This window comes from Argentina silus (genome assembly GCF_951799395.1).
Source record: "Argentina silus genome assembly, chromosome: 9".
Taxonomy (NCBI): domain Eukaryota; kingdom Metazoa; phylum Chordata; class Actinopteri; order Argentiniformes; family Argentinidae; genus Argentina; species Argentina silus.
In genome coordinates, this window is record NC_139663.1 from 9490233 (window position 1) to 9504802 (window position 14570).

The 14570-nt window shown below is 43.2% G+C and overlaps 1 protein-coding gene across 1 annotated transcript in view; it reads left to right on the forward strand.

Moving 5' to 3' along the window:
• Positions 1-1342: 1342 nt before the first annotated feature.
• mrc2 (mannose receptor, C-type 2) overlaps positions 1343-14570 on the forward strand; it is a 24531-nt gene continuing 11303 nt past the window's right edge. Inside the window, 9 exon segments of the mRNA XM_083676856.1 lie at positions 1343-1528; positions 8428-8856; positions 10494-10667; positions 10871-11035; positions 11320-11433; positions 11808-11951; positions 12175-12366; positions 12570-12724; positions 13134-13238. Of these exon segments, the coding sequence (XP_083532982.1) occupies positions 1390-1528; positions 8428-8856; positions 10494-10667; positions 10871-11035; positions 11320-11433; positions 11808-11951; positions 12175-12366; positions 12570-12724; positions 13134-13238 (1617 nt within the window). The 5' untranslated portion in view covers positions 1343-1389.

Consider the following 14570-nt stretch of genomic DNA (forward strand, 5'->3'; position numbering starts at 1 on the left):
ACTTCACAAGGTCTTTCACCTTTCACCATTCAACAGAAGTTGCCAGCAAACTGACTGTTACTTGCTCTGCTCAGCAACCCTCTCTCTGGCCTTGTCAGGTTCCTCTATCTCTCTCTCTCCCTGCCAAACTTGATTACAATTCAACATTTCACATTTCAACATCATCTTTCAACATCAAATCCTTCCTTTAGTTTTCCGCTTCAATCACTAAACATGTTGAACACATTTCCACATCAATCATTCTGTTAGGTACATTTGAAACATTAAATGTATTCAAACATGTACTATTGGTTATATTTAAATGGTTACATTTGCTGTTACTTTATTAGTTACATTGAAATAGTTATATTTTGATGTTATATCATTAGTTATTTAGTATATTCTATTGATAACACTTGATTTTACTTCAGAACATCATTACACCACACAGACCCGCCCGGAACCACATGTTTTTAATGGTTATATTCGATTACATTTCAGAATATCATTACTCCACACAGACTTGTCTGGAACCAGGTGGCGTTGCAGGTCAAGGGAAGTCTATATCTTTTGACACTGTGTGTCTGTGTGTCTGTTTGTGTCTGTTTGTGTCTGTGTGAGTGTCACTGATCTAGTTTGGTTGTGTGTGTACAATCAAAGCCACAAAGATCAATAATGATCAGTGAGAGAGACAGGGCCCTTGGCAATGCATGTTGCTTGCCCAAAGAGAGTATGCTAGAGCTAGAGGATGATAAACTGAAATGGAACACATCTGTGACATTGATTTTACGTTGTGTTAAGTGAACCCACTGTATCAGTGGATGTGGGATTGTTAAGTGATGCCCTCATCATAGCATTTCTCAACAGATTGGATCATTTCCGCTCATCTGTATTTGCACCCATGTTTATGAGCTGGACTTGGAATTCTGGAAAGTTCCAAAGGTTGTCATAGACCCCACTGTCTTTGGATTAAACATTTTGCACATAGATCTACCACCGAGATGGTCCTTATAGTACACAATTTACACATAACATAACCCTAATCTGCTTTGCTTAGTGCCTACTCTGTACCCTGTCTCGTCAAACTAATACTTATTACAGTGGATGTTTGAGGCACCAAAGTGATCTTTTGAAGGCAAGGCAACAGTGTTGCAAACCTGAAATAATTTGAAGTAGCCTACTGTCTCGTGCACAACTAGGCCTATGTGTAGCCTATGAGAGGCGGGTTGTATGCGGTGACGCAGCTTCTGCTCTCTCCATTCATTTTGGACTCATTAACTGACGCGCTAAAAGACACACAGAGCCCACTCTGCTGTACTCTTCCTCTGCACACTCGCCACTCCATCCATCCGTCCCGAAAGAAAAGCACACCGTCATTTGCTCCGATTTACAGTTTTCGAAGCAGTGGGCATGCAACGCAGCGACCGAAACAAAGATTCAAGGGGAACATGGAAAAAATGCCTATACTTTTACAAATGCACTTTATATTTATTCATCTTTAGTCTGGAACTAAAGTCTGGAACATCTGCAATCTGGAAGGGCCATTCAGGTAGGTGTTGTTTTTCGGTGGAGAAGGTCGACTTTCTCATAAAGAAAACTCTCGACAGACTCGTGGACGCGGTCTTATTGTGTCTAAATGTAACTTAGTTTGCGTATTCCAAGCATTGTTGATTTGTAAAAGTACTTTATCCAAAATCGGGCTTGGAATGGAATGCCACGAAGGTCCGTATTCTGAGTGGAACCAGATGTGGGGAGATAGGAGAGAGGAGGGGGGAGGGTTTACGCTTATTTGATGTGTTTTCTCTTTTACTGAGTGCTATAGCGTAAAGCCTATATGATTCATTCGACTTAAAACTGGAGAATTTGTAGTGCTCTACTTTTGCCTTTCAAGATGGCATAGTCTGACGCGTTGCATAGATTTGGCACCCCGCGGGCAGATGTGACCTTTACATCCTGTTATACAATTAACTCATGCAGTCAAGTCCATCTCAGTGTCTTTTTTTCTTGCTACAGTGTGAGCAAACTGACACGGTAGTGACCTCATTGAACACTGACCCATCTGCTGGTAAAGGCCTGTATGAAGTAGATATGTTGTTTTATGGATGAATAAACTCAGGTCAGCATGAATAAAGGAGTGATGATAAAACATATAACCTAAGATTTCTGAACTTAACAGTGGGGAAAAAACTATGTATTGTATTTATTTGACGAGACCTACATTATTAGTAGATAGTCCAACAAGTGTGCGATAATAAAGTAGAGGATCAATTAGGTCAGTAAAAGGGTTGATTCATTCCGATAATAAATCAATATATGATAGTACCACCTGACCAATGACCATGCATTATGAAAGTGGCAGAATCTCGGATTGGTACATCAATTTTGGGAGTTTTAAATTAATGATATAGTCATTGATTCTTGAAGAATATAACTTCGAAATGTCTCATGAGCTTTGTTCAACTGTCTTACCCCATCAGAAGCCAACATTTAAGATTGTTTTATTCCATTGTTTGTAAATGAAATTGTAAAAAAAACACTACTGATAGCTCCAAAATATGGTCAAAACTATCACTTTGATCTGATGGATGGTCAGTCCACAGCTCAATCTATGAGTTTAATGGTTACATTTCTCCAGCTCCATCCCTCAGCTGTTTATCAAAATAAGTGTCAGGGAGACCGCTTTGTTGTTGTTTGATTTTATTTTATTTTTCAATGGGAGTCACATTGAGATTACAACGTTAAAACAACAGTGTTTAACATTTAACATCAAAGAGGTCCTCAATCAGTATTTTAAATTGCCTGAGCGGCACCAGAACAACCAACTGTAATGTATTTTATAGATTGTTCCAGTAGTGAGGTGCACCAAAACTAAAAGCGGATTTACCCAATTCGGTAGAGACCCAAGGTACCTCAAGAGTTAACCAACCCCGAGAGCAAGTTTAGTAACTTATATTCTTATACTTTAATAACACAGTTAGGTGAGGCAGGTGCTTATACTGTAGGGCTTTGTACACAAAAAGGGAGTAATTATGCGATCTACGAGAGTTTAACACGGTCTAGCAGACCTTTTGATGTAGAATGCAATGATGGGTATTACAACTATCACTTGTGATTGGCCCTTTAAGGTTTTCTGTGGCATTCTGCAGACAGCTGCATTATTGGGTCATCACCCCACTAGAGTGCCATGCAGGGCCAGATATATGTGTCTGTTACACCTGTACTGTAAGTGGCAAGTTTGACTGCAAATAGGTCTCTCTCTCTCTCTCTCTCTCTCTCTCTCTCTCTATCGCTCAGCTCTATCTGTATTGCTCAGCTCTTTTTCTATCTATTGCTCAGCTCTCTCTCTCTCTCTCTCTCTCTCTTTCTCTCTCTCTCTCTTTCTCTCTCAGCTTTCTCCCTGTGTCTTTCCCTTTCTCTCTCGGGTCTGTCTTACCCTTGGAATTGTGGAGTGATTTTAAGAACATTACTATCACGACTGAATCTGTGGTCTCAGGCTGTACAGAATGCAGAGAAGCTCTGTCCTTAGAAGACCCCCTCCCCCCTGCTTCTTCCTCTCCTCCCACACCACAAAGGTGAACCCAGGGAGCCCACCACACTGCTGGCCTCAGAGGCTTGAGTGAACCATCATAAAACAGAAAAGAAACAAACACAACAGGGTGGAATTTCCTGTGTATTTGTTGGTTGCTGTTTTTACAGGACAAAGGGATATTCTGTTTTATAACACTGACCCGTAAATATCTTATTTTTTATCTCAAACATCTGTGAAAATAAAGAGGGTTCAAGGACAATCCTTTGGATCCACCATACCTCAGTGTGTTCATGGGGCCTTACCCTAAATCCATAATCACTATTTGTTCTTATCTACAGTAATAGCAGACACATTGACTTGTACTCCTCTTTTCCACAACATCTATAATAGAATAAAAATGTTGTTATCACAATTTGAACTGGAGGACTACTTTAACTGGGCTTCCAGGGCCACCAACATGGATCCAAAATCAGTCACAAGTTCCATGTACCTCACCCTCCACTGGCTCCTTGGCCCCCAAGCTCTGTCCCCCAGCTCAGTGCCCACACCCAGGGAGACCTGATCCAGACACTGGCCCAACTAGGAGAAGATGGTGGAGGTTCTGGGAAGATCAGCCTCTCTTGGCTCATTGTGTCTGTTGCTCTTGGCTGCAGGTTGAAGGCTCTCTCTTCGTCAGCAGGAAACAGGCTTGGGCCGAACAGGGTGATGAGGCAGGGGATGGAGGTGGAGGGCTTGGGTATCAGACTGTAGTGGTGCTGTTGTGGTGGCTGTACTTTCCCATGTAATGTTGGTTGCGTGTTGATGTTGAACTGGGTTTTTCACCATGCCATATTTACCAAGAGTGTCCACATAGAACATACATTTGAGTCTGCCTCAGGAATTAAAAATTGTGTTTGAAGTTTTGCTCTTTTTCTTTGCAAGTTCAGCCTGAGGTTGTACCAACAGTTCAAACACAGCTGACAGGCAATGCTTTATGCTATATGTTACTAGCGCTGATATGTATTGATATTGAGGGCCTAATTTAAATGATTATTAGTATTACAGAATTTTGAAGGCTTCATAAAGCCTTCATAACCCCTTTATAAGGCATATTCATTATTCAGAAATCATTAAAAAGCTAATGTTATGCTATATAAGTGCAAATAGCATTATGCCACATTTTGCAAAGCACAAGATGTGATCTCACCCTTTATGTCGTATAAAAACGTTACGTTATTTGTTTTTATATTATATTGGCCATATGTTGGCTTAATGAAGGCTTTATTTATTTAAAGTGGGACCAATGATTTATAGTTTTTCTCGACCGTTTACACTATTTGTAACAGAAATACCATAAATGAGCAACAGTAACATTTTCAGTAAAACAGTTCATTTCTTATTGCTTTCACACAAAATGCAAATGTCAAGCTTTTTGCAAAACAGATAACACAACTCTACATAAGAAACAACAATCAATTGAGTAAGTGTTGATAAACAAAGATGAATTATGTAAACTCTCATCACTCAACAGTTCAACTAACAGTCAGTCTGAGATCACATATGAAATCGGTCATCAGTAACGTAACATGCCTGGCAGACAGGAAAGAAGAGATTACTGTAAATTATATTGTTGGCACTTTCTACAGTAATGCAAATGTTATTGTTGTAACCTGCTTGATTCTGAATATTTTAGTTTGAATTAGTATTTTTATTTAAATGTACATTTATATTTAAATCATTCAATCATATTCTCTCATATAACAGGCACAGTACTACCGCAAGCTATAGTAAAATGTTTTTTTTTGGCTGAGTGAAATTCGTATTGTTTTTTCACCTTTATTTTCAAATGAAAGTTGTCCAACCTTCAATGCATATTGATGTTTATGGTTACTATTTAGTGTGTCATTATGAAATGAATGGTGGATTGAACTTTACATTTGATGACAAAGGACACTATTTGATAGCTGATTTTCTTTTGTGACATGTAGTTTTCAGAGTTATAGTGCATTTTGCAAAATAAATGTGCTGTTTTGGCAAACGTGGTAACTATTTAGGGGAACATACTAACTGTTTTGAGTTGAAAAGTAATACTGTTTCAAGAGATGTGCTCAAGAAAAACTGTAATATGTATTGAAAATCAAGGTCTATCGCGTTATTTCTAACTTAACAGCCCCTATGACAACAACAAATCAGTACCCTTTTTAAAGTAGCTTGAATTCTCATAATGACAATACCCTCAATGACATCAGGCTGCTTTTAATAACATTTACGCTTTAAAAGTCCTCCCACCAAACTGTTATGTCTTCCCAAACCAAGGACTACCAGAGCCAAAATCATCATTGTGTAATCCTTGTGCTTCAAGTGAACACACAGTAATGAAATCACACACAATGGGAAGCTGTCTCACTGACCTCAGAGGACAATCTACTATGTGGATCTTCATAATCAATAGATTGTTCAGTGTTTTGATAGATTTGGAGAAAGGTAAAATTCATCCCATAATCTTCTCACAGCTGGGGTAGATGGTCTGTTGGGAGAGAAACAACAGCATGGATTACATGGTTGGAGGATTGGAAGATTTCTAAATGTTTTGGTGTACAGAAAATAAGAACAAAATTGGGAAGAAAAGTCCTTGAATTGAGATGTATCACCGATAACAAGTGCTCACTGACCTGTCTGATTGACAGGGTTCATATATGACAATAACAGGACACACTCTACCTTTGCTGTTGAATGAGAATTCCTGAATGACCTAGAATGGATATTATTGAACACATTTAGTGGAAATGGTAGACAATGAGTTCCCTACAGAGAAATGAGTCCATGGAAACAGTTTTTTAATCTCAGTCTGTTATGGATTATGTTACGTTAATACGAGTGGAATCATAGACTCATGGAAAGGCATACTTGTCACAGTTAAGCCATTGAGTTGCTTTTTAGTCTGTTGGAAGCGGCCCTCTGTTTTTCTACCTCAATGATCTGATTTAAAGATTTTTCCAGAGGTGCATCCTTGCCAAGCGAGAAAAGGTCTTTTGACTCGACTCTTTATTGCATCACAATTAGTCGACAGTAAACAGGCCTAACAACAGGGTGTTAGAATGAGAAGGCTGCAGAGCTGGGTGGTAATTATATCTGATTACACTCTACAAAGCACTGCCAATGGGAGTTCTCAGACCTCTGCGGAACCACTCAGCCATTGTGTTTCATAACTGCGTTTCTAGAGTCTGGAAACCTCCCGAGCCACAAGCTGACATTAGTTCTCCAGAACGTAGCCTCAGAGGTTGAGGGAGACTGAGAGAAGTGCTATACTGATTACAGGGCTGGATAATAGGGACTCTGAGAGAGTCTGTATTGCCTTTGGTGTCTGTATGATGCAGCAAGGGAAGCTTTGGTAGTTCTGGGAGAGGGCTACACTAGGCTGATTAGGTGACTTGAAGAGGGTTTAGTCAGGGCCGTCATTCTCTGTGTGGACTGAAGTACCCCCATACCAGAGCCCTGTTTTTAGCCAAACACCCTGTGTTCTCCCACCTTCCCCACATCCTGGCCCCTCAAAGGGGCCCGTGGAGTAGGAATGCTGAGTGTCTCAATCTCTGTTTCTCTTTTCTGGACCCCAGTTCAGTGAGGAGGGCTTCTGTTTGTTTTTGGGATTGTTTTTGGGATTTTTTTTTCTTTTCTTAACAGCACCTTAATTTAGAGTCACAGCTGCACTTCCCCTCTTCTGTTTCTTCTCTCTCTCTCTCTCTCTCTCTCTCTCTCTCTCTCTCTCTCTCGTATAGCATTCACACTCTCAGATTGCCTGGCCATAACCTCCCAATCCCCTTATCCCTCCTTGCAGAGAAAATAAAAGAAATGCTTGGAGAAGTAGGGATGAGAAAAAACCACACTGGTTTTTGGGAAGGGTGTTGGGTTTTGTTCCCGACATTCCAGTCATTGTGGCTGGAGTTCAGCCAGTATCTGCTAGCTTATAGTTGAAGATCTGACTTTCTCCCTCTCCCTCTTTTTGTCAGCACTCACAGAACAGGGTTTGCATGTATACATAGTGTAAGTGATTACTCATGGCTCCTTGAAAATACATAGATAGATATCCACTCGATGCTCATAATGTCCTTGCAACCGAGCAAAGTTGCAGCGTCACTCATTATTTTGACAAAGCTGCATGAAATAGCCATAGTACAATTTTTGAAATGTTTTCTGACAGCTTAATGGTGGTGGGAGCCATTGGATAACTGGGTCAGGGAAGCTGCTAAATGTGTATTGTATTAACAAGAGTAACACTGAAGCTGTTAAATATTTAAAACAATCAGAAACACTGTCAGATATGCTACTGTGTTATGCCCTCTTCCCTCTCAACAAGTTCTCATGATAAACTTCCACACCAGAATCCCTCAAACCCTCAGACCACCGTAATCTCACATCAGCCAAACTTCCCTCACATTCAGACCACAAACTCCCCCTGAGAAGAAAGGCCATTCCAGGTCAGACTACTGTGATGGGAGTCCCTACTATCCCAGATTCAGACGGAAATAACAAATAGACGGTGATGATTATCAACCCTCGCATTGATGGCCACATGAACAAACATGTTTTCAAAGCACCAGCCTCACTCAATCAACACCTGTCTAGACATATAACCTCTGTGAAATAGGTCTGACAGAGTCTCATGAGTTCTTTGAATGCGCAAATTAAATTATATTTTCTCAACCTTGGTTACGCTTTAGTCATGGAAATGAAAAGACCTATGTATCCCAGCAGGGATATCAGCTTTTCAGTGGCACCACACCAAGCTGTAAACTTGCTTGTCCTAGCCCAGCAGAACATCCATTAACACTCATATTGATTGTGTCCCTGCTCTGCTCTCTCTCCACATTAGCAGCTAAAATGGAATAGTTTGTGGAACTGTTATTGACTGCTGCTTTTGTTTTCCCCATCTGTCTGTCCAGAGCCCGACAGCCCTGACGTGTTTGCCTTCTTCCATGAGGGCGCCCAGGGCTGCCTGGGGGTTCTGGGGAACTCCCTGCTCCTGTCAGCCTCCTGCAAGGATGCCGCCCAGCGATGGAAGTGGGTGACCCGGGGCCGCCTCCTCAACATGCGCTCCTCCCTCTGCCTGGGCCTGACGGTGGGCAACAGCAGCTCCAGGGGGGAGGGCTCTCCGCTGGGTGTGTACCCCTGTGACCGGGAGCCTCCCCAGGTACGCTGGACCTGGCACTGTGCTACAGTGCTGGAGAGCCTCAACGCATACCTGCCCTCACCCTCTCCTCCGGCCCCTGCAAACGTCTCAGTGGAGTCCTCTGTGGTCAAGCCCCCAGCAGAGGGGCTCAAATGGAGGCTCTATGGGGACGAGCAGGACCTGTGCTCCAAATCATACCGTGGTGAGTAGACTTACAGTGTGGTTCAGATTGACATTCCTGTGGGTTAGTAAGAACTGATCATTGTGTTGTGTTTTGAATTTTTATCAAGACTCTTTATAGTTCATGTCATTCTAAAAAGGGGTGTCTTCCTGTTTACTTGTTGTCAAGTAAAAATAACATTCTTTATTTCATTGTTTTTGTATGGAGCAACAAGACAGCGGTTTGACAGACACTGTGGCTGGTCAAGGGAGACAGCCATTTTGCAACAGAAAATAGCTTATTTAGACTATTTTAAGTACCACCGACATGCGTTAAACTCTGTTTCCCACCCAATAAGCTTCACTGTCTGTCAACTGTGTCGGGGGTCACAGAGGCAGGTAGCATGTTAACTGTGGGGGCTGCAGCTGTATCTGTTCAGACGCATTTAGCGATGTGTTGCCCAGGGCATCTTCGTCGACTGCTGGCTGCCTTCCAGCAAGACTGCCACGGAAAACACTCTCTGTGTTTGTAAACTCAAGTAAGCATCGGATTGTCCTTGCCCTCGTATATGTTTGTGTTTATCATACCGAATGACATCTTTGAAGTTCATTGACAATCTCCACTGCTGGGCTGAGTCAGAGCAATAGTGATCTCTAGTGAATGTGGTCTGCCTGACTGCAATTAAAAACAGATATCCCATGAGTTGAGAAAGCCACTTTTTGCTTTCTTCTTTATCCCTCCTCTCCTTCCTTTCCTTTCCTATTTGTGTGGCAAGGCAAATGACATGATGTTTTTAACTTTTTACTGCCAAATCCTCACAACTTTCTTTCTGAAGTCAACACAGTGCTGAACAAAGAATGCCACTAACATTAGTCACCCGTGGAGCAGCTTGACATGAGCCAGCCAGCCAGCCAGCCGGCCAGCCATACAGTGGTGGAACAGAACACAGGCAAATGAGGGAGGGAACTTTCTAGACTTTGCCTTTCCCCCCTCTTTTAACACATATGCCCTACTTTCCATGAGCCCTGCGTGGAAGTAGGACTGACTGGCTGGCTGGTTCTCTGTATGTTTTGGTAACAACAGACACCTTTCCAGTCTCTCTCTCTCTCTCTCTCTCTCTCTCTCTCTCTCTCTCTCTCTGTCTACTGTGCACTGGAGGGTTGATTTGAGTTGTTTTTTTTACTTCATACCCATGTCCAGTGGAATGCAAAGGCTACTGTGGTAATCCCTGGGTATTCTATCAAACCATGCTGATCAGGTTTAATTCAAAGAAAATACATTTCACCTCTAAAAGAATAATGGAGATTGGTTTGTGCATGACATACTGTAGAACAGTTTATTTCATGTTTATCCAGTTTTGTATGATAGTGTGCTATTCTATTTATTTTCAATATGGGGATTGTTTGATTTGTTTTCCATGATGAAGTTTATTTTTGTTCATTGTTTACTCTGTGATGCTGTACCTTTCCCTGATCCAAAGAGTGCACTTTTTTGTATTGTTTTTCCTGCAATATCATCTTCTCTTTTTTTAGCATGTGTTTGATTACACAGGTCTTTGAGTCAACAGATTTGTCAGCTCAGTCAAGACTATCCATCCACACTGTACATTTGAGACAGGAAGTGGGGCCTCTGTGCCACTGCATGCTGGGTTTGAAGTCTTTCCTTGGTTTGCTCTCCAGAGATATACACTATCCAGGGGAACTCTCATGGCCGACCCTGCTACCTGCCTTTCCTGTACGACGGCCGCTGGTTCCACAGCTGCACCAGTATTGGCCGAGAGGACGGCCACCTGTGGTGTGCCACCACCTTTGACTACGGCAAGGACGAACATTGGGGCTTCTGTCCTGTCAAGAGTGAGTCTCCTCTTCACACACCCCATGTCTCCACGGTGCCCTGTCACATCTCATTCACACAACACAACACACAGCTGTCTTCTACTGTCTGAGTGTTCGCTATTGACAATAACATCGCCACACTCTCTCATTCTACCCCCCCCCCCCCCTTCTCTGCTCTCTCCCTCTCATTTTCTCTCCCTATCCTTCTATCTCCCCCTCAGGCAACGACTGTGAGACGTTCTGGGACACTGACCCATTGACGGAGAGCTGTTACCAGTTCAACTTCCAGGCTACGCTGTCGTGGAACGAGGCTCGGATCAGCTGCCAACAGCAGGGGGCAGACCTTCTCAGCATCACCAAGCTGCATGAACAGACCTACATCAACGGTGAGAGGCTGCAGAGCCTTCAACTCAGTACTCAGAATATACAAGAACTCTGGACACATTTTCTCTCTTCTGACACTTTCACATTTTTACTATTTTGGAGGTGTAAACTGCTCATCAACATTATTACTAGTTTGTTTACCATTTTGTTAATCATTAGCAGACCTTCAAATAGTGCATCCCTCTCCTGTCTTCTTCCCTTCCCTCTAAGAGTTTGAAAGGGGGAGAGTATATAATCAATGTAATGATCTATAGTGTTAAAGAGAGCTCTCTGTCTGTTCCTTTAGGTCTGCTGACGGGCTACAGTGCTGCTCTGTGGATTGGCCTCAACGACCTGGACATCAACGGGGGCTGGCAGTGGGGCGACTCTTCGCCACTCAAATACCTCAACTGGGAGGCTGGTGAGTGGACAGAGTCTGTAACCCAACCTCAGCCATCCTCTTGCAATATATCCCACAGTCTACAGGGAGAATCGCTGCACTACTTCTTCTGATATTTTTATGTAACCTGTATTTATTCAAGGAGACACACTGAGACCGAGGTCTCTTTTGCGGGTGTGCCCTGATTACAATAAAAAATAATTACAAAACAATACCTTTAAAAAAACACAACACAACAAAACACACACATTCATTTCACCAGTCAAAACAACATGTATCATGTAGCATGTATCTGTAAGCTGGGTTAGACGTAGTGTAAGGGACCAAGTGCTCCAACCTCAGTCGACCGTGAAGATCATTTCATGTCTCCCACTGTGCTTATCTCCCCATCACAGTCCATCCCAACCATGAGGATGAGGATAACTGTGCTGTCATCAGGACTGAGTCGTCTGGCCGCTGGCAGAACCGGGACTGTTCTGAAGCTCTGCCATACGTCTGCAAGAAGAGACCCAACGCCACACTGGATCCCTTCACCACTGGTCAGTCCACAATAAGTCTATCCCACCCAGTCAAACCCCTCAGCTTGAGTGTTCCAAGGGTACTTCCAAGGATAGTGAACTCCTTGCAATAATGAACGCAGTTAGTTTCTACGTTTTCACACTGATTGTGTGTTGCTATTGGTTGCACTCTCCCTGCTGTGTTACTGTAAACTTTTCCTTTCCTTTCCATTCTGTGTGATGTATTTCTACGTCCTCTGGGCAGACTCGTGGGTGGACACTGAGAAGTATGAGTGTGCCGTGGGGTGGCAGGCCTTCCAGGCGGGCTGCTACAGGCTGACCCCAGAGTCCACAGACTGGGAGGCGGCCCGGAAGGTCTGTCAGAAGATGGATGCTAACCTGGTCAGCATCCACACCCTGCCTGAGCTGGAGTTCATCATCCGCAACCTGAAGAAAGGTGCTCATCTGATACAGTGGACTTACTGTACATATCCCCGAAAGACGTGTCAGAACTCAAGCTCTTATACAACCCGGAGCTTTGTGTCATTTGCAATGAGCACACCACAACAACAGCTTATGAATTGAATACTATTTATATTCTCTATATAATAAAATTCAGAATAAAACTATCTAGCTTTCTTTTCTTTCACCCTCTGTTAGACGTTGAGGAGCTATGGATCGGGCTCTATGACTCGGCCATGCAGATGGACTTCCAGTGGACTGACCACACACCCGTCATCTTCACCTACTGGCACCCCTTTGAGCCCAACAACTTCCGCAATGTCCAGGAGGACTGCGTCACGATCTGGGGACCCGTGAGTGACCCCTAACCCCTAGTCTGGATTCTTAATCATCTCACAGTAATGTGTTTTCAATGCCAGCAAGCTTTCTCCATTTGTTTATACTTAGCAGCTGTGTCCTCTCTGTGTGTGTGTGTGTGTGTGTGTGTGTGTGTGTGTGTGTGTGTGTGTGTGTGTGTGTGTGTGTGTGTGTGTGTGTGTGTGTGTGTGTGTGTGTGTGTGTCTGTATATGTGTGTATGTCTGTACAAATTTCTCAAAGCAGCATTGTGACTGCCTATGGCCCCTGGTCTGAGCATTGATCATACTTTATCTTATGATGACTGATGGATAGATGATTCACTTACTGAAACAAATGTATTTGTTGTAAGTCGCTTTGGATAAAGGCGTCTGCTAAATGCCATAAATGTAAATGTGTGTGTGCAGGATGGCCGCTGGAATGACAGCCCCTGTAATCTGACCCTGCCCTCCATCTGTAAAAAAGATGCCCAGAAGAGGGAAGGACAGACACAGGACCATGGCTGCAAACCAGTATGAGCTATATATTATCTCTCTCTCTCTCTCTCTCTCTCTCTCTCTCTCTCTCTCTCTCTCTCTCGCTGTAATTCCCTTGTCTCTTCTCTGTCTTATTCTCATTCTCTCTCATCTGTCTCTCGTTTGATCTGTCATTTGCTTCTAACTTTCTCTCTCCTTCACTCTCTTTCTCAGTCTCTCTCTCTCTCTCTCCAAAAAGGCTCTATTCAAAGCCCCTGCCGTGTCATGCTGTTCTTACTCCAGATGCTGACAGTGAACACTGACACTGAATGCATATTGTAAATATTTGAGTGCACCCCCCTCACACCCTGCCCCCCTTCCTGTGGACCCCTCCCCCTCCATCCCCAGCCTGTATCTGTCGTATGAATCATTGCTCAGGGCTGTGGAGGTCAGACACACACCCCATCCTCAGACAACCCCCCCCAACATTCACACACACACACACACACACACACACACACACACACACACACACACACGCACGCACGCACACACGCACACACATACGCACACCACACCACACTACACCACACCACACACACACAGACACACACACACACAGACACACACACATCCCTCCCAAACTCCACACACTCAAAAGAACACATTTACTCAATCACTTTCAAACTCAAAGATACAGTACACACACACTGTAGACATGCACACGCAAAAGACACACACTCAATAAACCCACATGCACATTTTGTGTCTGCAAGTTTCACATCTGGTAAATCCATCTCTCTCACTCCATTTCACTGCCAGTAACTCCCTCCTTATCTCCCACTAGTCTGAATCTACACTGTGTCGCCTTGCCCCATGCTTTTATCACAATCTCTCGACCTTCCTGCCCTCTTCTGCTGATCCATGGACATGTTCCCTCAAGCACAGGTCTCCGTATCTGATGTTGATGTCTCAATCATTGAGTGTTTATGCTACTTGATGTTAGCTTCTCTTCTCCTGCTATGTTATGATGGGTGAATACAGCAAATGCCTGCTGGCCAAGTAGTTGACTTTGGTGTTCATACCTTCACTGTGATGTCTGTGTCTGTGTGTGTGTGTGTGTGTGTGTGTGTGTCTGTGTCTGTGTCTGTGTCTGTGTGTCTGTGTGTCTGTGTGTCTGTGTGTGTGTGTGTGTGTGTGTGTGTGTGTGTGTGTGTGTGTGTGTGTGTGTGTCTGTGTCTGTGTCTGTGTCTGTGTCTGTGTCTGTGTCTGTGTCTGTGTGTTTGTGTGAGTGTGTTTGCAGCATATCAGAGCCTTTGAGTTAATTCAACACCCAAAGTTAAGTAATGATTTGTAATACATATGAGACTTAACTTACACAATGATGAA